The 26685-nt window shown below is 44.8% G+C and overlaps 1 protein-coding gene across 2 annotated transcripts in view; it reads left to right on the plus strand.

The window, feature by feature from the left end:
- LOC143896975 (uncharacterized) overlaps window positions 1-25263 on the plus strand; it is an 82694-nt gene extending 57431 nt beyond the window's left edge. For both annotated transcript variants that reach the window (XM_077405205.1, XM_077405204.1), the window contains 2 exons: window positions 1639-2615; window positions 3513-25263. In XM_077405205.1, the coding sequence (XP_077261331.1) occupies window positions 1885-2615; window positions 3513-4248 (1467 nt within the window). In that variant the 5' untranslated portion in view covers window positions 1639-1884 and the 3' untranslated portion in view covers window positions 4249-25263. The remainder of the gene's footprint in view (window positions 1-1638; window positions 2616-3512) is intronic.
- Window positions 25264-26685: the final 1422 nt, after the last annotated feature.

Below are 26685 nucleotides of genomic sequence, written 5' to 3' on the forward strand. Positions count from 1 at the left end.
AAAGAAGCCATCAAGAGAAAACGGGCAATCGAGTTCCGAGATTCTCAGCTCGAGGTCGCCGGATATACCCGGTACTCGTAGAGGAGCCTTTGATAGGCGCCCAAGAATCTCTGCGAGAAGAGTGAAAAGAGAGAAAGAGAAGAGTAAGAGAATGAGAGAATATCGAGGAAAGAGAAACACCTTTCGCTCTCGGTGCCATTCAGAGAAAGAACGACTTCCGCAATTGCGGCGGCCTGCGCTCGCGGAATGGCGGATAGTCGCCTGCGCAATCTCGTCGCTTCTAAGAGCAATCTCTTTTATCACCTCTCACCCCCTCGTTTCTTCTCCCTCGTTTGCGTCACAGGACTGTTTGCGGACGTGAACATTTTTATACGGCCAACGCCGTATGACGCGTGCGTCGCTTTCGCGGCGTGCATAATTTACGCGTCGTGCGCTCGGCGACGCGCGTAAACAGCCTCGAAAGTAAAGAGAACGCGACGGAACGTAAAAGAACGACAGAATTGCGAGAGCTTGATTCAGGCTCGTGAACGGTAGCGAAAATGAAGATAAAGTAGACACGTATAAAACTCAATTGGTCTATTCTATAAATAATACCGCGTACAAGTCCCGGTAAGTTGGGTCGTAAGAAAAAAATAAATGCCAACAAAGCGATCTTCGATCGTTCTTTGACTGGATCGCCTAACATTCATTTCACTTAGCGTAACGTATTATATTGCTTCGCAAAATAAACATTTCACATTATTATTTCATTTCTCATATACGATATATGGATCTATAATATCCTCACCGAGAATAACTAATGATTAAACTCATACACGTGAGATGGATTGAGTTACTTGCGATAATGAAGGGGCAAACTGGTTCCTCGTTAAATTATGAATGAGAATAATTCTCGAGAGATCCTCGGAAGATCCGCCTTTTGTTGATAATCGCGAGTTTTCGGAGGCATTATCTCCCGCGGACCCTTCTCTTTGCAAGGAAAACGGCGGGGAAACGATCCGGGGCCGGCTCTGTCTCGGTTCCCTGAGCGTGCGAGGTCGAGAAACGGCGGGAGCGAGTAACCGGAAGCCGTGTTCCATTTCAATGCGCGAGCTTCGCTCGTGAAAGGAACCGATAACGCTTGTCGACCGAGAGCCGGCCGAGGCGAGCCCTTTCCTTATAGGCGAGATAGTCGAGCGCGTTCCTTCGACGCGATTTCGCATTTCCCCGCACGGAATCCTCTCCGCGAACGACGAACACCCCGTTCTTCCGCGTGCAACTCGGGAAGAGGGAAGGTGTGCGGGTGCGGGCGCACGACCTATTGTCGGCCTCTGATAATGCGTGCGAGCAGACGCTCCACGCGATATTCCTATTCGGCAGTCAACAAACTTCGCCATTCATTTGTGAATCGAGGGGGGACGAATGCGGGTAATTAAGATTCGCAGCCGAGGAGTAGAATAGATCGTCGTAGTGCGTTTGCGATTGAATTTGTCAACTATCGCGTCGATACGATAGGATTCTCTACGAGAGTGTAGATATACATCTTAAGTTAATTTTTATCAAAGAAAAATCGAAAATTAGTCCTCTCGAAGAATCCCCAAGATGTGATAAAAATTCGTTACACTTTTAACATAATTTCTCCGTTTGTGGATGTTGCAGATCTCCGGATATTCGCTACTTGTAGCAACTGGCAGGACGGTAGTCCGCGCGCGTTGAAAAATCGGCTGTCGGATCGCGGAGCGTCGGCAGCATCCAGCAGCTCCGTTAGCCAGACATACACCACCACCCGGAACAATCTCCCGCCCGTGGCAAGACGGCCGATCGTACGGACGTCCTCGGTGCTATCCCGGCGCGGCCGCTACGTGCGACGACAACAGCTCAAAGATTCTCCCACCGAAGGTCAAGATGCATATCGAGGTGCAGGTGGCGCTTAACTTCGTGATATCTTACCTCTACAATAAACTGCCGCGCAGACGGGTCAACATCTTCGGCGAGGAGCTCGAGAAGGCGCTCAAGGACAAGTTCAAGGGCCACTGGTATCCGGAGAAGCCGTTCAAAGGCTCGGCGTTCAGGTGCCTCAAGACCGGCGACCCGGTCGATCCGGTGCTGGAGCGCGCCGCGAAAGAGAGCGGCGTGCCGATCCAAGACATCCTGGAGAATCTGCCGGCCGAGCTCGCCGTCTGGGTCGATCCCGGCGAGGTGAGCTACCGTATCGGCGAGCTGAACGCCGTGAAGATTCTCTACTCGGAGACCGGTGACCCGCACGACGAGACCTCGGCCGATCGCGAGGTCACCAAGACCTTCAATCCGGAGGCGCAGTGCTTCAGACCGATCGAGGCCGTGAGCACGTCCTTGAGCGGTCTCAGCCTCAGCCCGAAGTCAACCTCGCCGTTCTCGAGCTCCCTCGGCAGCAACGCCAGCAACGGCTCGTCCAACAACCAGCAGAACGGCCACGGATCCGGTTCCTCGTCTGCGCCCTCACCCACGCCCATCACCAGCTCCTTCAAGGGCTCGCCCAGCCCCGTACCGGCCTTCATCCCGCGTACCACCGCCCCGCTCACCTTCACCACCGCTACCTTCGCCCAGACCAAATTTGGCAGCACCAAGCTCAAGACTAGCAGCAAACGCGCCAACAGGTTGGTACATGCCCTTTGATGTTTCTTCCCGTTCTCGAATCAGTCAAATTAAAAATCCAACTTATTATTAAAGCTTATGAACATTTAAAATAATGCTTGCTTGTCTTCACTTTTTTTGCTGCCATTATGGAAATAAAGTTTATTTGTTTGAGACGTTTAAAAACGGATGGTTTTGATATGATTAATCGGTGCAAAAATTGATGACGAATACAAATAAACCTTAATTTTCCAAGTGATGATTACCTCGAGTTTATGCGACGGAAGATTTTGTAATGAAAGTAATTATTTCTTTCACTTATAAACATAATTGTATGCAAAATAGTTAAATTTTGTTGCTACTCGAGAAGTGTCACATTGAAAAAATGGTACGGTAATTTATTTAACAAATTACACGCAGTATTATTCATTTAAAAAAAAAATGTTGCGACAACTGATCGTTTATATTCTTTCGATATTACGCTTCTCGAGTTTCCTAGATAACACATTCTGTATGTGTATTCGTGGAATGCTGCTTGCAATTGTCTCAGGTATATCTTCATTTACCATCGCTAGAAACTAACTTCACTTACAATTCCCGCGGTATAAAAAGCAAATTGAACAGTGGGATCGCCATTAGGTGGATGATTGTTCGCTTCGCAAGCAAATAACCGTAGAAATAGCTGAGCATGCTCGAAATTAGAGAACAACGCGTAACGAACCGTACGATCTATCGTACATTGCCGATAGGATTTTATTTTAGCGCGCGCGTCATCCCCCGTTTTTCGAAACACACACGAGCACGACAGAACAAAACGCGCATACTAACCAGGCCGTGACGATCTACCAATCCCGGATCCACACATACACGCGTGTATACACAGAGCCACTGATGAACCGCACGGTACCGCTCGGTTTCAGGATGTCGCCCACCGAGTTCTCAAACTATATAAAGCAGCGCGCAGCGATGCAGCAGCAGATTCACCATCACCACCATCATCAGCAGCAACAGCAGCATCAGCCGCAGCCGCAACAGCCACAGCAGCAGCAGCAGCAACAGCAACAGCAGCAGCAACAGCAGCAACAGGCGACCGCGGCCGGCGCAGGATTGCCAGTCTCGCAGAGCTCGCCGCGCAGTCGTAGCCTATCGCCCGGCAGCATAGTTGCTGGTGCCGGGCAGCAACACGCGGATCCGAGCGCGTACTTCTTCCAGCACGGCCCGGCAGCGGCCGCAGCGGCGTACCACGCGCAATTCCCCCATCGCAACATCTTCGACTCGTCGGCGAGCCACGGCGGCTACCTGCCGGCCGATCTCTACGCCAGTACCAAATTCCCATCATCGTACCTCGACCCGACTACCCTGGCCGGCCATCAGTTCTACGGCGGTAGCATGAACGGCACCGGCGCCGGTACCGGCGGCGCTGTAAACGGCACCACCGGCGCCGGGGCCGGTACCCAGGGAGTCGGTAGCGCCGGCGCCGGTAACCTCGGCCCGATCGGCTCCGCGACGAGCAACGGCAACGTCAACACCGGCGCGGCCGTCGCGGCGCAGCAGCAGGACAAGAACGCCCTGGTCGAGGGCCTCAACAATTTTGGCCTCGGCTCGGTCGCGCCCTATCCGGCCAGCCAATATCAACACCTGCTCGTGGCCAACTAATACCTCGCGCGTGCACATCAAGTCGTTAAAAGCACCGCCGTCGCGTCCCGCGGCGGCGGTAACAATAACGTTCTCGTTTTCGGTGCTGCTGGTCCGGCGGCGGGCAAGAAGGAGAGAAGGCCGTCACCTCTGAGACTCCGTCGTCGAGACGTTGTCCAGAGTCCGGCTTCCTAAAGACGCACGTCCATCAGCCCCGAGTCGGTCCCACTCTATCTCTCCTCTCCCGATCGGAGTCCACCGGTTACGGTTGACGATACCCAACTTGTCCTCTCCCGTAATCCCCATCCAGACGCTTCTCAGAGAACGCTCTTTCGTTCAATCTTTCCTAATCCAAGGAGTCCGAGAGATACTTTGTATATATATTATAACGAACGGGGGAGAGATAGAGAAAAAGAGCGGAGAAAAAGAGAGAGAGAGAGAAAGAGCGAACAAGCCGCCGAACAATCGGCACCGATGACGATCACGAAAGCGATCGAGACGAGGAAAGAAAACGTGATAGGACGGAGAAAAAGAGAAAAAAAGAGAGAAAGAAAGAGAGCGAACGAGCGAGCGAGCGACATAGTGTGTGCGTGTGAAGACGATGCTTGGTTCTAAGGTACGCCTGGTTGCGAGGTAGCGTATGCGTGCAGAAACGTTTTAGGCGTGGAGGAGAGAGAGAGAGAGAGAGAGAGAGAGAGAGAGAGAGAGAGAGAGAGAGAGAGAGAGAGAGAGAGAGAGAGAGAGAGAAGAGGAGACGGAAGGAAGCGGCTAATGGCTAACGAGAGCGTGTATATGTGTTAAAACCCGATAAGGACTCGACTGGCGATGGCGCGAGACGCTCGTTCGAGATGGAAGCCATCGTGTGGCTACCTACGACACACACACACACACACACACACATACACACACACATATATATATATATGTACACATAAACACATGCGCAAGGGTATACTGCATGTAGCACACCGGCGGACATTCGAACGACGCGTCGAGTGCGCATCTGGGACAGTAAAAATATACTCGACACATTATAGGGATACACACACACACAAACACACAGAGATATACATATTATACCGATCTTTCCTTATATACATCCCGTACATGCCATACGAATACGAATCCACGCGGGCACACTTAGATCACCACACACGTCCATACGCGAGTATTACCCATGCACGAGACACACACACTCATGTACGTATTAACGAAACAAAAAAAGAAGAAGAGGAAAACCACATATACGCGACATTGACCCACACAGATATTACCAACGTGTAATAATTTATTTTTTCACTGGTATATATATAGTCGGAGAATTGAATAATGAATATATATCTGTAGAGCCTATGTATTATATTCGAGATGCACTCACTCTTCACCGGGTTCTCGCGAAACGGTAGGAACTACACACTTGTCCCCCAAACTCTCGTGCTCGAGCGGGCCGTCGTCGGTGTCGGGAGAGCGAGAGACCCGTGGACCGATAAAAAAAAGATCGGAAAGGTAAGGTGTCTTCTCCAAAGTCTTTTTTCTCCATCGATCGAGGCGCCGATACGAGGCGACGCCGCGGCGTCGCTTCGTTTCGCGCGAGGATCGCGGGCCGGCTATGCGATCTTAGGCAACGTGGAAAGCTATTCAGGCACTAAATACGTAAAGGCGCGAAGCTCTTTAAACGAGATCGAAGATCGGATCGCGAATAGCTTTCTTCGCGCGGAGGACCCTTTACGTCGAATTGAGAGATTACAAAAACCGAGAGAAATCTACGGCAGACGGCCCGTTCATTCGCACGAGACGAGTAAATAAAACGAGAAGGAACAATGCGATCAAGGAACGAAGGTTCGATCCTTCCGCGAGTATAGTGATAATGTAGAGAAAGAGAGAAACGAGCTCGCAGTTTTATACCGTTTGGAAAACTCGTCCTCGGTACGATTTTACATTTTATTTTTATAATAAATGCAGTAGAATGTAGGAGAAAATCGAGAGCGAGAGAGAGAGAGAGAGAGAGAGTGCAGCGAGTGATATGCAAGGGGAGGAGGAGAAGTAGAAGGCGAGATAGAAAAAGAGCCAGCCGGTGTGTTCGCAAGGGACGTAAGTGGCATCGTTGCAGGCCCCTCGATATTTGCTCGGCTGCGCCTGCGAGCTGGTCCCCGCCCGCCCGTCCACCGCAGAAAAACCATCGGGAATCGATTTCCTTTCGAGATATTACCTTTCGATTTGACATCCGGAGTCGATGACCCTCCGAGCTGTCGAGGAAACCTCTTCGAATCGTTAAACCTCGGCAATACGCTCCTTGCCGCCTATACTTTTAAACTTTGAACCCGGAAACTCTTTCTAATTATTTCCCGATCGCCGTAGGCACCGCTCGCGAGTAGCTCGCAAACAAGAACAAGTTTTTCAAGCGGTTGATGAGATCTTCGTCGATTAAGATCAATTACTTCGAATGTGAGAACATTAATTAGTGGCTTAACGATAATTTGTAGTGTAATCGATCCCTTTTGATAGTATCTTTTCCCTATCTTTTCTCAAACAGAATCGTCCGCGGAGCTTTAGCGGTGCTAACAAAGAAAAAAGTCAAGTACAAAGATAACGAGAGTCAATCAGAAGCAGGATGAACGGCGGGTGGGATAGTTTCGAGGGAGCAACGTCGTCGCTTATCGTTCACGAGGTTAATTAGGTGATTACGTAATTAAAAGGCCGCGCGTTATTGTCCTTGTCGGCGAGGCGACGGGCTCGTTTGGTCGCAAAAATAAATCGATCTTTCAATGCATTCTAAAGAACATGCACTAAATTTTCAGCAGCAGTCATTTTATCTTCCGGCGTTTAAGGAATCTACTTTAATGCTGATTTTCTAAAAGGCTTGAGAATTTGCGATTTAACTTTAGTCGGCACGAGAAATCGACCTGAACTACAGAGTGTTCATCGTAAAACGCTACCGAAGCTTCGCTTCGTAATGTTATGTCACTATAAACTTTTAGTATAAAGTAAATAAATGCCGAGATAACGCTTTACAACGAAAATTCCGCTTTCGTACGTCAGAACCGTCTTCCTCACTCAAAAATCGCCTACAAAAGAAGAGAATTATGGGTCGCGTTTTAAAATGAACATGCTCTGTATATTCCATCCGTGTTGCAGCCTCAAAGCCAAATCATCCCCGAATATTAGTTGGGCGCGGTTGTTTCGGTTTCTTGCGCTTGAATTAATTCAATAATACGCCTCGTAATTTTCGAGCTAATAATTACGCCAATCCTCGAGAGGAGAGTAGTAAAATTTGTATACGAGGCACGAAATTCGATACTAAACATTTCACGGAAATTGACTTTGCGATAAATCTCCTATCGTTCGCGTATTATCGATGTATTTAATCCCCTTCGCAAGTCGAGCCTCGCCGACGAGTGTCCCGCGACTTTTCGACGTGACAGTAACGGCGGCGGAGGTGCCGCGAGCCGCGGGCCGCGGACACTAGGTGCTAAAAGTATTCAAAAGTGTTAATCCTGTGACCGTGGGACAAAACGCAAGGCTACAGGGCCCGAGAACAATCCGGAGACCACACTCCGGCATCGATCCCGCGTTTACCGATCAGTCGCGTCCGCGCGCGCGTCCTATCCTTAGACACTAATTTCCCACGACACTCTCGTAGCGCGTCGTTGTAGCCGTAGCGTGTAAATGTCTAGCGTGTAATTTCTAGGTATGTATGTTTAGTCGTTCTTTCTTACGGACTTTTGTATAGGCCTTTTTGTAAATTATCCTCGCACCCGGTCGCGGCCCGGTTCGAAGCGGGATCGATGTTGGACGACCTTCCCGGAACGCGTCCGAATCGAAGGATTCGATGCGAGAAACGAGGCGAGTTCACAATTTCTGAGATCCGATCTTAAATCCGGGATCGATTACCTAAAAATTAATGTTGTAAATAACGGACCTGCGTCTTGCTTAACGCGCCGAAACTTTCGATTCTCGTTGCGAATTTCGGGAGGTTGAAGAATCGTTTTTTATATGATACCTCGGTCCAAAGTGAAACATGTAGTCGAAAATTTAGTCAAGTTGTGTCGACTCGTACATTCGGAGATTTAGTCGACAGGTCGGTGGTCTCCGGACGGGTCGGGGGGTGCGAAAACAAGTTTTAACCGTGGAACTAACTACTAAAGTAGACGTGAGAAAACGCTGATGAAGAACAGAACCCTTTAGTAATATCTAAACTCTAATTATAACTATTATAACGATACGTACGACTGTGGTAGCTATGCTAGTACCTGCTATTGTTAAAGAGAAAGTGATGCGAATAAGGTAGGGACGATCGAAGGAACAGAGGGAAATGCCGCTGGAAAAAAAATACGAACTACAGCATAGAGCCTCAGTGCGTGTCGACATTCGCTCATCGATATGACTTTTACAATGATTTTCTTATATTTCACATGGTTGCATGTATTTTTTTAATATTTCGAAATCATAATTTTATTCCAAATTTAATTTGATTATTATTACAAAGTAAAAAATATTGAACTTGGAAAGAATTGTCAACTTGAAATATTAACATGTCTTTTTATAAGGTTTTATAAAATTGATTTTATAAATAGACTTGTAGCTCTTTTTGATATAAATGTCGACTTTTTTTATGATACGCACTCGAGTCATTGTGCATCGAGACAAGTTTCGCACCGCGTTCTGTCAGTGAGCAAACAATCTAAAGTCTGTCTTACGATATCTTGTTTTTTTCGCGTCGACGTGCAGATACCCCTCGTTTCCGTCGCCCCGCATCAGCGTACGATCGTGCCTCGTCAAAAACTCACGCACGACGTTGTTAATTCTTGTAATTTTTCTAATCGCTCGCGCACGATCGGGTATACAAGCGGCGTAGATTTTTTTTACGCCTCGCGGCGGCGAAAATCAGATCCGGTCAGGAAATCCGTCGGTCGTGTTTTCTCGCGTCGCAATCTGAGAGTAACGTCTCTCGCATAAGAGAGGAAATCCCGGATAGGCATGCGAGAAAGGAAAAGAGAGAGATTCTTTCTTCGTGACGCGAGATCGCGAAAGTTTCGACAGCCCGCGGTCGCACCTCGCTGACAGTTCGGGGCAGTTGGACGGAGGGCACAACGACGTCGACGACGACGGTTGAAGTCGAGGAGGCGATGAAAGGAAGCCGATGGACGGAAACTTTCGAAATCATTGCGACCGCGGAAACTTCGCAGACTTTAAACGGGTTTCGTCCGGACTTTCGAATGGCACTCGAATGCGAATAACGCGATCGGCCGGCCGGCCGGTCGGCGGCAGCGTTTATAAAACTTGGCCGACGACTTACGGTCAGGTACGCGATCTGAAAGTTTTCGCGCTCCGACGGATTCTATGGCGTTGTACGCGGGGGCGACAGAAAGGAGGTGGCGGCAGGAGAAGACGGAGCGCAAAATGCGAAACGGTGAGGGTGGAACGAGAGAGAGAGAGAGAGAGAGAGAGAGAGAGAGAGAGAGAGAGAGAGAGAGAGAGAGAGAGAGAGAGAGAACGGTAAAGGGTGGCAACTCAATGCAATAAGTCGCGAATCAAATGGATCTCGGCTTGAGACGAGAGGCTCAGATTAGCGAAGAATCAAACATGATGTATACTCTTTAAAACAAACAAAACAAAAGTGAAACTAAGAGACAAGAGAATAAAAAAGGGGGATATTAAAACTAGGAAACGCGCGCGCAACGCGTAAAGTGCGCAAACGGGGCGCGAATAGAGCGGCGCGAATCAACGTGAAAGAGAATAGAGAGTGAGGGAGGGAGAGAAAGAGAAGTTAAGCGAATCTAATTAATACTGATAGAGCATACACATTGAGATACACAAAAACATATAATATTATACGTTTTACGATACGATTGTAATGAACACTTTGTAAGCAAAGGGGAAAAAAAAAGTTACGCATAGTTTTCCATTACCCCCGTAATGAATGTAATTCGTTAAGTTAAAAGGGAGAGTTCAGACAGAAAATACACACGCGGTCCACGAACACACACAGACAGACGGTCAAAAAGAGTGTACACGTGCAAGCACGCGCATACATACATATATACACACACATGCGTTCGAAGTCACTCGGGTACACATAAGAATTTATAAGAAAAAAAAATGAAATCGGTAATCTGTCTTTAAAGTATCATGTGTCTATAAACTATAGCGATCGATATTGTTTTTTAAATAAATGGCAAAAAAAATACAAATAACCGTGGTAACGTCGTGTAAGGTAGCGATAAACAAACACTCTGCAATATAATGACATAATATATATTCTTACATTTATAACGGCGAAACATACGATGGATATTATGTGACGAGAGCAGACAGCGGGAAGCCCGAAAAAATCGTGTAAAATGCGCGTCGAGGAGTATCGGAGAAATGCCATCGCGAGAATTGAATCGGTCCTCCTTCCATCGGAATCATCCTGAACGAAAGAGAGAAGAGAAAAAATGGCGTGTTTTTCGATACTACTGAACGCGCATGGAGATATCACATGGATACACATGAAACACTGCACATAAGCACACACACACACACACACATTAGACACACAAAGTACACAAAGAGAGATCCAAAAAAAGAAACTATCGATTATTCTACCAAGTAAAATGAATTAACAAGAGGATGATAATTAGATTTGTAATTAATTACATATATATTTTTCAATACTTTAACTACTTGCTGAATGTAAACTATATACATATAATTATATATATATTATATATATTATATGCATACACACACCTTTAATGCGCGCGATATCGCGCGCGCGTGAGGATGAAGAAGGGTGCGACGATGAAAGCAGCTTCGCAGAGAATCTCTGAGGGAACGCTGAGACAGAACGTTAAAACGGTGAAATATGAGGAGGATCACCTCGAGAAACAGAAATCCTCGGGAGAACCATCGGCTAAAATAATGGTCCTCCGATTTTTTCGGTGTCTTCCGGTAGACTCTCGGCGGCGTCTTTCATCGACGCGATCGCTCGCTTCCGGCTCGGCCGCAGCTCGCGAGAATCGAGAGGAATGGAGCGAGAACGTAAACATTCGGGGGAAAGGAGGAGACTGTCTCTCGTCGTGGCGGATCACGTGCCGGAGCGGAAACGAGCGACGGGCACCCGTCTTTGGCCGCTCCCCTCGGGAAAGCGGAAGAGTTTCTGCGAGATCTTTTTGTACCCCGCCCAAGTTACACTCTCGGTGTCGAAAAAAAAACTACGTCACACTACGTGTAAGTGAATCCTAAATGTAACTGTTAATTGCCCCTACTCCAAAGCCCCCCAACCCACGCCATTTGTATAGAGAGAAGAAAACTCGCGAGTATGGGAGAGAAAGAGAGAGAGAGAGAGAGAGAGAAAGATATATGCGTGCAAGACGGAGCGATTGGCTGTATGGATTAATTACGTGGTAGCGCGTGCATGTGTATGGGAGTGTGAGGACACGTTCGTTCGCCTTAGTTACTTTTTTCCTGGGTGCAAAATGGGAAAAATGGAGATCCTTTCGAATGATTTTTGCACGCCTATGATTGTTATGTATAGATCGTATACTTACGATTATTACTATTACGATTATGATTATTATCTTCACCTCTTAGACGAAAAAGAAAAAGAGACAGACACACTGCGCGCCTATATATATATATATATCTGTATATAGGTCTTTTCTCACCTTACCTTGTTTCTTTTCTTTTTTCTTCGTCCGTTTATTTTTTTCTGTTTTTTACATTATGAGATGTATTTTCTGTCGGCTCGTTAGATTTTGTTCCTTTATTTTTGTACGAAAACGCAACATCGACGACGACGCGTCGTCGATATTACCTATATATATACATATATATGAATATTATAATTGTAGCTCGCTTATAAGATTATCGTTCAATCCTTCTTTTGATATAGTTTGTTATTGTTGTTTTTGTATGATATTTCATTATATATACCGGCGTGCGCGTGTCGCGCGTCAGAGAGAAATAATATATATAAATATATATACTACCATATTATATATATATATATAATATATATTTTTGTTAATAATACAGTGGTTTGATAACTACATTAGCCTGTTAATAATGAATTTGTTTCTCTGTTTCTTACGGCCCGTGAATATACATAGATAGACACACGTGCATATACATAGATATATATATTATACATATTATACATACCTATATATATATATATAAATATCGATTATATATATATATACATATACCGCTACATTATATTTTGTTTAACAGTGTGACGAAGCGACAATGAAGCGTTTCTTGAAATTTGTCGAGCGACTTTACAAGGGGCTCCGACACGAAATATTGAATATCGAAACTCGCGTGTAATATAACTTATAATATCATTTTGTAAATTATTTTTTGTATTTTTATATATATACATATATAAATAACGAAAGCATACAAAAGAGAGTCGCGGAACAGTGTTATGCGCACGGCGAGAAATCAAGAGAGTTGAGAGTAAGAAAGAGAGAGAGAGAGAGAGAGAGAGAGAGCGAGAAAGAAAGACCGAGCGAGAGAGAGGGAGAGAAAGGGAGCGAGAGAATGCATCGGAGACGAGAGAACGTTCATGATGAAAGGAAGGGAAAAGAAAACAAAAAATCCTCGTGACGCATTAATTAACACTGACGATACTTAATCAGTCGCTGACAGTCCTTTCGTTGATCGAGAGCGGCGCCAAGAAGATTTATTATCCGAACGACTACCAGAAAATCGCGTACGGCGCGTATGCAACGTTTGTAAAACTATAAAACGAGTGCACACAAATGTGCATACACACATAGACAGACAGACACACGGCGCAAAGTTTAATTTAATACGACACGCCAGCCCCGAAGATTGCGATTGTTCCCGATTACTTGTAACCTCTCTGTATGTATTTTGCAGCTTGTCAGTGCTTTTTGTTCATTATTACATTACCTTACAAATATTAATTCACCGTTCTTTCTGTACCAGTCTTACTCTTTACGTGTCGCCGGGATGCGAGCTTTAACTGTATGATTTCAACCCAACGGACACAGTGCAACGCAACTCCAAAGAAAGTGCGGCCACGGCCGGCGCCGATCTCGGGCCGTTCGCTCGCGATCGTTGGTGACCTCGCAAAGCAACTTATTGTTAGTATAATAGCGTGCCAGATATTATTTTTCTCAAAGATCAAGCAGACACGATCGGACAGCAAGTAACTGAGAAAGTTACGTGCTGAATTCCAGTTACCCTCGACCGCGGCTTTGGATAATATTTTAACCCTTTCCATACTCTCGCTAATATAGATCCTTATCGCAATATTCACCCGAACATTATTTATATGTATCACAGCGTATAATTACATTACCGATTTATTTTCCAGCGTAATGTTCCGAACATACGAAAGTACGAAACCAAACACGAGTTGGAAAGGGTTTTCAGCACCGGCTAGACGAGATACTTTTCACGATAATAACGGAGAGCCCAAAATTATTTTCGGTGTGTAATTTTGATCACTGAAATATTTAGCCGCGTCGAGAATTGGTACATCCCCGAGACACCAATGCTCCATATACGGCACGTATCCGCGGTCGGGGGTTGGATTCCGTGTTCGCGCACATGGAGAAAGATTTATCGTTCCTCGCCGGTCGGGGCCACGGAGCGCCTCGCGCGCGGGCACCCTCGCGGCGTGTAAGATGCTATCGGCCTTATGTAAATTAACCGCCATTCAAGCCGCAACGGAGTCTGAGTAATTATGACAGATAATTGTCTCGTATCTCATAACGAAATAAACCCCCTAATCGATTTTGTATTCCCCTGCGAGCGAGCGAGCGCCTGTCGCGATTCTCGCTACGGCCGATAGCGCGATACGTCGCCGTGCGATTCTCTCGATGGAACCCATCACGACCGGCAAGATATATAAGTCTCTCCGCTGAAGTATTAATAATCAAAAAACGCGCGTACGCGCGGCGATTCGCGTGTCGTCGTTTCGCTGTAATTCGCCTCCATCCTTGAGTCGGCTTTTAGAATCTGCTTGGAAGAGATCCGTCGAGAAGTTTCAAGAAATTTCGTTTCACGCGCATGGGAAAACGAGAGGAGAGCCAAAGAAAGCTAGCAACGGGAGATCTTTGATTCTCGCGTTTGAGCGTGCGTGCCTGTGTGAAAGAGAGTGCGAGAGAGACAGAGAGAACAAGAGCCAACGAGAAAATGAGAGCGAGAGAGAAAGAGAGATTACGATGTATATTTTTCGTGAAAATTCTTTCTTAGTTTTCTCATGCAAGCACGGTGGACGAGGGTGGTTGCCGTTCGATTCGATTGTTTTGGATCAAAACCATCGTCGGTCGATCTCTCGTCGTCCTTCGACGTCGCCGTCGCGTCGTTGGTCGAGCGAATCCCTCGAAGTCTCCCACGATTCTTTAATCGAGTCTAAAAGCTGTAATTTGGCGATCGAGCGATGATCCCGATCGATGAGATCGTCGAAGGGTAACAGGAAAACGGGCGGCACGTGTCACGATTTCCTTTCAAGGCATATGAACACGAGACTGGAGATCTCCGCGCTAGACGGGAGATCGTTTGCACTTCATTAGTCTTTAATTATCAAGATCAGAGATAATTTGGAAAGAGCATAAATAAAGGTTTGTTTAGCGATAGTCTAAAATTCGTACGGCAAAATTCTTTATCCTTAGACAAATTAGGGGCATACGATAAGTCTTTAAGACTCGAAACCGCGGAAACCGATCGGTCGAACGGCGTCGAGGGATCGAGAGAAAACGAAAAGAGATCGACGGCGATCTAAAAGGGCGAGATCCAGGACGATGGTCGACGGTGAGGTGAAGGGCAGGGCGCCTGGTATTAGTACACATTAGTTTTTTGGCTAGAGGGGGCGCCCAATTAGTTGTTGGAATTTTATAGTCTAGGTATAATAATTCTCGATATAGTTCAACGTTGTCGAGTTTTCTATTAGTTGAGCGTGGCGAGGAGAACGCGAGAAATTTAGGGGAAAGCTGGAGGGCTCCACACCCGCGATGGCGATTGCTATAACCGAGCGACAAATTAACTATTTATACAATTGTTCAGAAAATATATTCTAGATATCGATGTGCGAATATAGTGTTTTATATACATTACATAGGTTGAAAGAAAATTTAATTCGGCTGGAAGTACGAGATGTTTTCAATGGGAATTCAATATCGGAGCGCGGTAATCGGAAAACTCGTCGCTGAAACATCGGGACGATTTAGGACGAGGGCACTTCGCGCTGAAAATCGCGATGCGCTTTGTGCGCCGCGATGAAATTTTCCTGGCGAATATGAAACTTGGCGATTTTGCGACGCGCGTTAAACATTAATTATTGAAAACAGTAATATCGCGTTCGCTAAAGCCGCCGCCGCCGCGCCGCCTGGTAAATCGATAAACCGTTAGCGCGGATGTTGCACGTCGCTTCGCTCGTTCCGTTCGCTCATTTTAGCGTGCCCTTAACGCGAGCTTACGCCCGGCCGTAAATTTCCACGCGCTAATTACACGGTGTGTTCTTCCGTTGAAATGGACGCGGACTTTTAATTAATTTACGCGGAAATCGCGGGCATTAATTAACGCGCGAGTCCCTCCGCCCGCGACGATGTGTGTGATCGCTATAAAAGGAAATAACCAAAGTCGCGTAAGGAGTTTCACACTTACATCAAGCTATATGGAGATGTATAAATCAGGAAACTTTGAATAAAGATGATAATGTTGGCTAATATAGAAATATATATATATGTATATCCGCGATCGACAAGCGGATAGTACGAGCGAGACAGATTTTTCGAATTATTGCAAAAATACTGGCTAATAAAAATACTTGCGAAATTATGTATAGCGACAAAATTTGATAAAGATATCATAGATGCGTTCGTTCCACTTTTCTCATCAGTGGCGTGCTACATGTGTTATTACCATTAATTCAGAAGTCTTTATAAATTTTAATAGCAAATTTAGCTTTATAAATTTTAATAGCGAAATTATATATTACGGGAAGACTTTTATTGAAATCCCTTTTCTGAAAACCTTTTCTGAAAAGAGTAAATAGATGTTTAGACAGTTAGGCACGAAGGATGGATAAAATATAGATGTTTAGTATACTTTTACACGAGACTCTTGTTTCAAACAGGTAGCTCTCTCTCGCATAAAATTCCCGATAACGACACAGCAATTTGAGGCTTTTATCCAGCAAAGTTCGAAGGTATAGCTTCAGGCTTTCCTCGATTCTCGACTCGTCCTCGTCACCGATGTGTGTGGTTAGTCACGGCGATTTCGAGTTACTAATAGCGTCTGTGCGGAGTGTTGGAGTACCGGATACTTCCGGCAACTGTTCAGTATAGCGGATTCTCACCTAGAAACTAGAATCGTCGTCCCTCGGCGGAGCTGGACGAACAGGACTGTTTTCCTGTTTACAACTTCGAACTTAAGCAAGATCCAATGAATCTCTAACTTCCGCTCAATAAATTACTTCTGCGAAAACAATAAATAATAGAGCATAAAGAGACGAAACTGTCTATGGTTTCCTTGCACACGATTACATAATAGAAATTAAAAAAAATAAAGCTGTTTGGGTGACAATATTGATCGATCCGGCGAAAGAACGACAATGCCGAGGAACGGTGAGACTTCGCTCAGCTCCGACGACGTTCCGCGCGAAAACTTTCCGAGCGAGTTCGTTATTCCTCCCATCGCTCACCGGGAGGCGTGAGAGATTCTACGAGGTGTTCTTCGAAAGTTTTCCGATGGGGACGATGGGGTGCATTGCGAATGGCCGATCGGTAAATATGGAAACGACGTAGAGAGACGCGTCTTCGCAGGGTCGCTGTCTACGACGTGCGAGTGGTAGACGAGAACTTTATCTATATATTTGCCACGATATTTAAATATGTGTGTGAATGAGTATATCTATTGAATATATAACATTGACATATATATAAAATATAGATATATATATGAGAAAGTGAGAGAGAGAAAAAGCGAGAGAGAGAGAGAGAGTGATAGAATGCGAGAGTAAGTGCGAGCGTGAAAGAGTGTATGGCAATATTATAAAATTATTATTCTCTTTGTTACTTCTTTATAATTAAAACAATAAAAAAGCTACTGAATAAAAAGACGCTGTGCACGTTGTTATTTAAGCCGGATGTGGACGGCGGTGTTCTTCTTCTGTGTGTCTATCGGTGTGTCTAACTGTAGCGCGCTACGTTCTTCCTTTCCGATTTCCTCGAGTCATTATTAAGTACATCGAGCTATTTGTCGCGTTGTATAATTCAATTGGCAACGGAATGCCAGTTATCCTTGAAGAAAATTAATGAGCAGTAAGTTAGATTAGCCATGTAATATTTACAGTAATGCTAGTCACGGATGCGCTTATCTATTAATTTCCGTTTGTTATATCGGTGTGTTTTATATCGAATATAATCTTTTTGTAACTTGACGATAATGTTGATAACCGTGATGATATCTTTAAAATGGAACACGATAAATATTCGCGAAGCAACTTTTTTTAAGTGCTTCTTCGAAATGTTCTTTTTCATGTTTATGTCTCGATAAGTTATATAGAAGCAATACTGATAGTTTTTAAGATCTTTAATCTTTTTAATATCATTTTTATATATATTCTCTTTGATAATACTTCATAAATGATATTTTTAAAATTGTACAGACCGATCTTAATTTAATTGCATGAGCAATTAATTTTTGATATTTTATAGCGTAATATATATATTGTATCATATAATTTTCAAGACTTAATAATAAATTTAATTTCTGTAAATTGAGTCATGCGATACTAACTTTCGATTTTCAATGACTCGACGAACCCACGTTTTCGAGCAAACGATAGCAGAATGCGCAACGCCTTGGATGTTATCTAATTTAAAAATTCATTCTTGCTTTCATTTCGTAAATAATATGTATATAATGACGAGAATGCTTCGTGTAGTTGTTAAAATCCTCTAGTTTATCCTCCAGCATATAGCATTTGTTCAGCTCTTTACGATTACGCTCTGTGTTTCTACATGCAAAGATTAAGGTGATTAGGCTACTTGAAAAAAAAAAAAAAAACATAGATAAGGGAACACGAAAGGGTATGATTGAACGGAGGAACAAAAATCGAGCTAACAAAAAAAAGGAACCAGTATTTCGTACGTTGTACATGTTATCCTGTCGTTATCGTCTAAAAGTGAGATAAAGGAGAAATAATTAAGTATCAATGGCCAAGGAAACGCGTTTTTCATCCTTCCTACTCTTGCGTACATTTATATATACCTCTTGAAACTTAATTATCTGCGGTGTAACTGCGCCGGTGGAATGCATGAGAGGGCGAGAGAGCGGCGGTGGACAAAATTAAGCGAGTTATATTTTTCACCTCGGTGGAGGAGGCGTCGAGAAGGAGAGAATCGTCGGATGAAAGTGATCGTTTAGTTTAGAACGGCCGCGTGCAAGGTTGAGTATGTGAGTGTAACGATGCATTTCGCGTGAATATTGCACGTATACATTATATATTTATATGGGAATGCGCTGGAAAATCTATTTTGCGTCGTTCCGGCAAGACCCTCGTATTACGATGTAAAAACAGGCATATTCGATTTTATATTCTAAAGTAAACGTTTAAGGGACGCATACATTTTTACGCCGTAGGGCGTGTACTTTACCGTTAGACATGCGAGGGCAAACATGCGAGTATTATGAATACATGTAATATACCTTCGGCGTTATTGAGCCAAATCTATCGAATCTCTCTCAGTTGATGCGGGAAGATAAAGGTAAAGAAAATTGCTGCAAATATTTTCCGCCGGAAATTGAAAGTCTTATTATTCTCCCTTTTGACAATGTTCGTAAGTGCTTGAAAGTTACTCGCTTAATCGCCACTTGATTGTTAGATCGATCAAAGGAATTACTTTATCAACTTTTTCACGTATAACGTGCCAGAAATTATAAAAAAAATTTATATACCAGGATTGTGTTTTTAAAAAGATAAAAGCATTTCGTATGCGCGTGATATTAAAGGTACTTCGATGCTTAATTTTGTAATTTAAGGAAGTTATTTTCCCCACAATTTTGAGAAATCGACAGAGGTCAGTCGCGCCGCGCGACTTTCGCGACATGACGAACGTTGTTCTATACTGCTGCGAGAAGAGAGATGTGTGTCCCTTGTATAATATTCGTACCGTGTCTGTGTTTTGTGTCCACCTACGTACCCATATCTATCTGCCTACCCGCCTGTATCAATCTCGCACACTCGCATATACCTGTTGTGTCGTTACGAAATCAAAATATATAAATCAATCGGACAGGTCGGCTGAAGAGAGAACGGTGCCGATGCCGGTGTGACTCCTGGCTGAACTCCGCGGAGTCGCGGGGATGTAAAACGATCTCGCGCGACCTGCGCGATATCGATTTACGTGGGATTAAACCCGCGGGATTGAGGACTTTGGAATTCTATTACAAAGACGGAAAATAAAAGAAAAAAATTCGAGAAGCGTTCGACGACACGTAGCGCTGCGATCTATCATAGTCTATCCGCAGTCGCTCAGTTTACCATAATTTGTTGTGATATCACTTATTCCGCGCCGTAGACTCGAATCCACAAATGTCCGCCAAAGGAGAAATCCATCTTCTGTATATATTTTATCGAGTTTAGTTACTTCGCCACTTGCGCGTGTGAGTTATTAGAAAAAAAAACGAGCACTCTCTCTAAGAGACCCTGTATGCAGTTTTCTCTTCAGTCGATCGACAGTGTCGTGTTTGGAGTTCCTGGACTGATCAAACAGCACCTGTCTCAGCGCTTTTTAATCCTCAGGATGTATCTTATAGCTATACATGTCGAGATATACGAGTCTCTGTGTAGACAGAAAATGACAGAACACGAAGTGCATATATACGATACACACGCACGCACAGACACAAGCACACTCTCACACGATGGAAAGCAGTAGAAAATGGGGCAGAAGCCAGAAGAGCGAGATAGAGAAAGAGAGAGATTATAATAGAAGCCGTGGGGCTGGACACGGCAGCTAGATACTTTTTTCACGGATTTAAATAGTTGTACGATATTCGTAGCTCGTAAGTATTATTACCCTTAAGTATAAAATAAGTATAAAATAAATTAAAATAAACAGATAAATATATATAATACGCGTATATTCTATCGGGGGACGTAGGAATTTAGCGATAATTTCCTATAGGAAAACTTTCCGCGTGTTCTCGTAAGACGAATATAAGCACGGCAAAGCGAGAAAAAGGAAACGAAGGATGGCGTGTATCTTATACTTTTTCAATATAAAGCGACTCTCTCTATATGGTACGAAAAAGCTCGCACCGTGGAAATCATTCCGATATGAAAATCGATTAGCCATCGCAGCTATTTTCGCGAAAACGTTCACGTGAGAAATGCGATAGAACGATGAGAGCCGAGGAAGTATCTGCACTAGCGGATATAGCAGATAGCGAGTAAAACGATAGTGATCAAACGACGACAAGTTCGAAATCCGGAAGACCCTAAGTGCCAAAGAACGCCAAGGGCGACTTAACTGTAAGAGCAACTTTCTGAAGTAAAACGTCAGAAGTACATCGCTGATCGACCGAAGACTATTTATCGTTTCAAGAAATATTTTTAGCGTTTGGATTTCCTTATGCGCGCGTATGTGTGCCTGTATGTGTATATATGTATTTGTGATTTTACGTTCTCTTCTATTATGCTAATACATTATAATTTCCGTATATGAACAACTTTCCTCGATACTCTTAACTTCGGAGACCTCGCGAAAGAGAATCCCCGATGAAATATATATTTTCCGAATAATTCTCCAAGAATAACATCTGAATGGAGCGACCGAGAATCACAAATTCGTTTTCCATGGATAATTATTCTTGTCCATTTTCGACATTTCTTTCAGCACGACGTATGTACATTATGAAGTAATTGGACACCGTTTTAGCTGACACGGTTAAGCCTTGATGTATTAATTGATATGCTTCTTTTCACGTGTCCCGGATTACTGTAATCAGTCGCGAATATCGATCGCCATCATGCAGCTGATAAGCGGGCTTATTGTCCGAATGATGAACTATCGGAAAACGAATCTGGTTTCGTCCAGAAGATGAAACGGGTCGTTCCTTCGACGAGTATAAACGCGCGAGCGTGCGACAGCGTCGAAACACCTTCGACGTTAATTATCCAGCCTTCGCCCGCTCGTGCATCCTTATTCGAATGCAACAGCGTCACTCGAGAACGGATGTTCCACGGAGACGAAGGCTTGTCTCGCTCGTGGTGAAAACCAGGAAACATTAATTAGTATCGTGATAGTTGACGCTGTTGCGTTCACGTCATTTGTCTTCGCCTGAGAGACAGAGAAAACGAACGCGAGAACAGGATAAAATCCAAAACTTTAGTATCTGTTGTAACCGATCACGATAATATCGATTTGATCGCTAAAAATCGTACATATTCCACAGCAGATTATGTATTCCACGTAAATCTTATACTTGATTTACAACCTCGCGTTAAAGCTGTTTACGTCTCCAAATCGCTTTCTTAAAATAACATTTTTCGATTTATGCTGTTATCGTTCGTAAACTCTTTTAATTGAAGAATGTATTGCTGAGAGGAAACCGATCGTTTCGAAATAGAAATCGAAAAAAGTATCAAAATCTGTATTGTTGAGTAATTATTATGTAAAAATTTGCGTTCGTCGAGCGTGAATTGCAGCGACTAAAATAATTTGCCGACTTAGTTTAGAATTGAGGATCTCATATTTGTTCGAGTTGCATGTGGAGTTAGATTGTCAGTATTACTAATTAAATATTATATGCAAATGTGTGTAGCGAGAATACTTTATGTAAATAAGTTTAAAGCGGCTTGACGTAGCATTATAAGTGAACGCGCGATCCAGCATATATATCAACCGTATATCACGCGATCACGCAGGAGATATATCTTGGCCGATTCTATACGATTCTATCAGGTCGTTTCAACGCAATCATAGCGCTAGGCTCATTACTACGGGTACGACAGGTGAATTGAATCGAGAGATTGATCGAACTTTTAAGTTTACGGCTAGCGGCTCGCTCCTCATCTTGCTCTATAATCGTTGAGAAACAGTTCATTTTCCGCGCCATCATTACGCTTTCTCCGTAGAGGAAACCCGAGCGTCTGATCTTACACACGCACGCACACACACACACACACACACATGTTCGCCCTTCGATTCCATTCACCCGTCGTTCCGGCATCAGCCGATTGTTTCTCGCGAAGCGCGCCGCGAGAAACTGGTACATACGTTCAATCCGGATCGGCTTGCAAGCCAATCTTCGTAAATAATTCGCGATCAAAGATCGGAGAATCGAGAGACCCGACAGCGGTCCGATAAAGAGATCCCGGCGAGAGAAGATCATAAAATGAAGAACCGTGTGAAAATCTCGCTCGAGTTATCTCGCTCGTCCTTCGACCGCAGGATCCCGACTCGCTCGTAGGACGCGTAAATGTAGCGCACCTGTAGGATACGTGAACGCGCGCGGGTTTCGCAAGCGACCTCCGCGCTCAAAGTATGATTAGCAAGCATCGATTAATCAGCGCTCACCTTGTCACAGTATCGGATGTATCGAGAGAGGGAGAGGAGAAAATGAAAGAGAGGAACAAAGAGAGAAAGAGAGAAAACGGCGAGCGATCGCATTAGCCGCCCGAGGGGACCGAGTTTCTGCGTTCTCCAATGCGAGAAGACTCGCCAGAAGTATGGCGAGGTCGGGCCCCGCGGCCCCTTTTTCTGCCACAATGGCGTCGAATTCGTGGGGCCGCGAGCGTTAATTCTTTTCTCCTCCTTTTTTTTTCCTTCGTGATCGATGGAACTCGCCGCGATCTCGCACACTGTGTTATCAAAAAACTCGTTCGTAGCTCTGTAATAATTTTTAGGAAGTGCGCGCTAATATATGTAAAATCACGAAAATTATACGCGAACTTGGGGATCCCTTGTCGAGCGAGAGCGCGTGAACATTCTTTGAGTTCAGAGAGGTTGCGAGTTTCGACGTTGTTGCGAATGAAAAATGAGGGAGAAGAAGATACGTCGTGATTAAATATATCGGGCGAGAGATATGCGATCGTTTCTCATTCAATAGCGATCAATCACGCGTTTCTGTCATGACGCGCAATTATGTCCGGTCTCGGTTGCACACCGAGGCACACGGACGGATAGGGGGAAAAAAAACACGAGAGAAAGAGAGAGAGAGAGACCTACACTTAACATCTAATCGCGTTACCTTTAAGAAAACTACTGTTGATTCGATATATCGATGTCGTATCTACATCTACATCTACCTACATCTAAATTGCGATCTCTTTAGAATTAATGAGTGTGACGTAATAATGTTCGATAGTCAGTGTTATTAGCGTATACCTAATAGCGCTATGATTAATTGCAAACTGCCCTCGCGTAAATCGTCGTGTTAGCTTTTTTTTCCCCCCTATTTTTTTTTCCTACGCGATAGAGGTCGGAGAAAAGCTGAATAAGGAGTGATAATTAACTAATAAAGATCGTTAAACGAACATGTGTAATCGGAAACCGATACGTATCCTTAAAATGTTTAATTGTATACGCCGCGAGAAAATCCTCCAGCAGTTTATTCTCGACGAAGCGCTTGCCGTCAAGTATTAAGGGCGCGATGTTCGTAGGCTGAAACTAAACACGGGTACAGCCGTTCGCGCGGCGTCGATCAATTAATTAAGCAGCGACACACGACGCGTTACTCAAGGGCGCCTGATTAATCGGGCAGTCTCGAACAGCGCAGCTACATCTCGTACATGATCTTAAGGGTTAAAGTACATTTACGCTATATAGGTAATGAATGATTAAAGTTAGGCGGCGAAAAGTCGACTCTTCGCGATAATCGACTATCCGATATGTAATTACGGAGTTCGTGAAACACAGCCGCCGACGTCGTCGATCGCGTCGAAATAAATAATTATTCCGTATTTCCGCGCGAGCGTTTTACACTTTATCTTGAACTTTATTTATATAGTTTTTACAATTTGTTTTACATTTATATTGCATTTGAAGCCGGTACCGTGTGCGGCTGCTGCAGCTGCAGCGCGTAAGCTCCTTCGTTCGGGAGAGTTTTCCAACGGGAGAGTTCATCAGCGAATATATACGATACCACGATTGATTCGGGATACGCCGAATCAATTTTCTGTAAGCCTTAATTCGCCCGTAACATCGCGATTCGTTACACCCGGATTTCTCTCTCGCGGTAAATCACATCGCGGATTATAGCCTCGACACGATCGGACGGCGGTGACGTAACGGCACTTTGTATGCAAACTGCGTTCTCTCCTGGACTTTTTCAGCGCGATGCCGTTCCAGAGAAATAGAGAGAAAAAAATATGCGAAACGCGAGGAAATGCGCAGAGGCGAGAGAGAGCGCAGAGAGAGAGAGAGAAACGAACAATCTAGAATCCCGAGAACCGTCGACGAAACCGTTTAATATATATCTCTGGTGTATATATAACGTATACTGTGTGTCACACATTCCTAGATGTACTTTTCTCGTACGAGCGAATATTTGTTCAGCTTCGCTAAACGACCGAAGGAAAACGCCGCGAGAGCGAAACGTTCCCGCGAGTGCAAACGTTCCCGTTTAAACGAACGGGATCTACTATACACGGGTATTTTCGCGAGCAGCTTTTATCGATTGCGCGGCCGCGGTTTTACATTATAGTTGCACACGAGCCGAACGAGGCGGACGGCGGCTAATGTTACGGGCGGGGGGCAACCGGAAGTGGGCCGGAAATCATCAAAGTGTAAAGGGAACGACGATAGAACGACGATTGCGCGATTAGAAAGCCGATTCTACATGCATGCGGCGGACTAGTTAAAAATTCGATCGATAGGCCGCCTCTAACTTAACTCCCGTATGCTGAATAATTAAATCGCGATGGAGAGGGCCCTTCCCCGGGCACCGTTCTCGGAAACGCTAGAGCGAACGCGGATAACGTGGTCGTTAAAAAACGGGGCTACTTTTCGTGATTTCCCAAGATAGAAACGTGTAGCGAATTCCACGTGAAAATCGAGAATTTTTCGTTTTGGAAAAAATCTCCCGCTCGCTTTGTACAGGTTTCCGTTGAAGAAGAAACCGTCAGCGCTACTTCGGGCACCCCCGAAGTGCCGCGGCGGTTAAGCTATAACGAGACGTGACGGCGTTTTTTATTCATTATAAACCGCAAGCGGCTGTTCTTCGCTGAAAAATCGCTTTCGTTTATCCGGACTTCTGTTACCGCTGCATGGCAACCGCTATTTTCTGGAAATCGTATCTCGCGGCGTGTTTACGTCCCGACGTCCGGGAACGTTTCACTCGCTCGAGCTCCGCTATACTCCAGCCTGATTATCCTTCCGATTGCAGTGAGGGATACACGCGACTCACTTCTCTGTATTTTCATCCGAGCCTGATAACAGCACAACGACATACCTCTCCTCTTTAACTCGTAAAGCTCTTTGTATGTAGCGTATTCTAACGTACTCGGGGGGGAGAAAGTGAAATTTTTCGGTAACCGCGATCTCGAAGACGCATATATATACGCGAGGTGTATCCCTTCGAGTCCCCGATCTTTCGATCGCGCGCTGTACGATCTAGATCTAAAGCTAAATCAGATCTAAGCGATTTCGTTGACTCGTACCTGAATGAATCGTGAGCTTGAAAGAAGCTCAGCTGAATTTAAACTAAATCAGAAAGACGGAATCGCGACGAGAAATTTATCATTATAAATTGAAAGTGAAACAATTCTTGTGAAAAATCAAAAAAAGCCTTGAGAAATCTACGAAATGTATTTCTAAGTTCTATTACAGTCTGTGTTGTCAGACTGAATTTTGCGACGCAATTTATAAACCTTGTCGAAATAATTATTTCCCACTTCGAGAGGAAAGTTGCCTCGTGATTTCTAAACTAAAGGCAAACGCTAGCTGCACCGTTCCATTTCGAAAGGATACACCTACGGTTGAGGACGAGACGGAACAACAATATACGACCGCAACCGCGAGAGAGACTCGCATATATCAGGTTGAAAAAAAAAAATGGTCAACAATCGCGCCGAGGCGCGAGCACCGCGAGACGGGAACACGAAACGGTGGGACAGAGAGAAGATTTTTGGCCTAATCTACGTCTCTATCGATCTATGTATCTTATAATCTACTGTTTAATCCATGTGTCGCCGCGGTGTACACGTGTCGTGCGGTGTGTCACGCCCAGCGGTAAGGAGAGCGCGCGAGGCGTTTTGTATTAAAAATCCCCGAGCGCCCGGCGGTATATCCGCCGCTGTGTGCAGATATACCGCATAATGCGTTAACAGCGCGCTCACCTGACATCTGACATCGCGCGCACACTCGTCCGCCCCACACGTGCACACGTTAACGCGTACCACGCACAGACGGACACGTGACTCTCAATGCACTCCGGCGATGATCACACACACGCGCACGCACGGTGTGTTGCGACACACACCCTGGA

Source organism: Temnothorax americanus, unplaced genomic scaffold, assembly GCF_048541705.1.
Source record: "Temnothorax americanus isolate GAGA-0224 unplaced genomic scaffold, ASM4854170v1 Scaffold2, whole genome shotgun sequence".
Taxonomy (NCBI): Eukaryota; Metazoa; Arthropoda; class Insecta; order Hymenoptera; family Formicidae; genus Temnothorax; species Temnothorax americanus.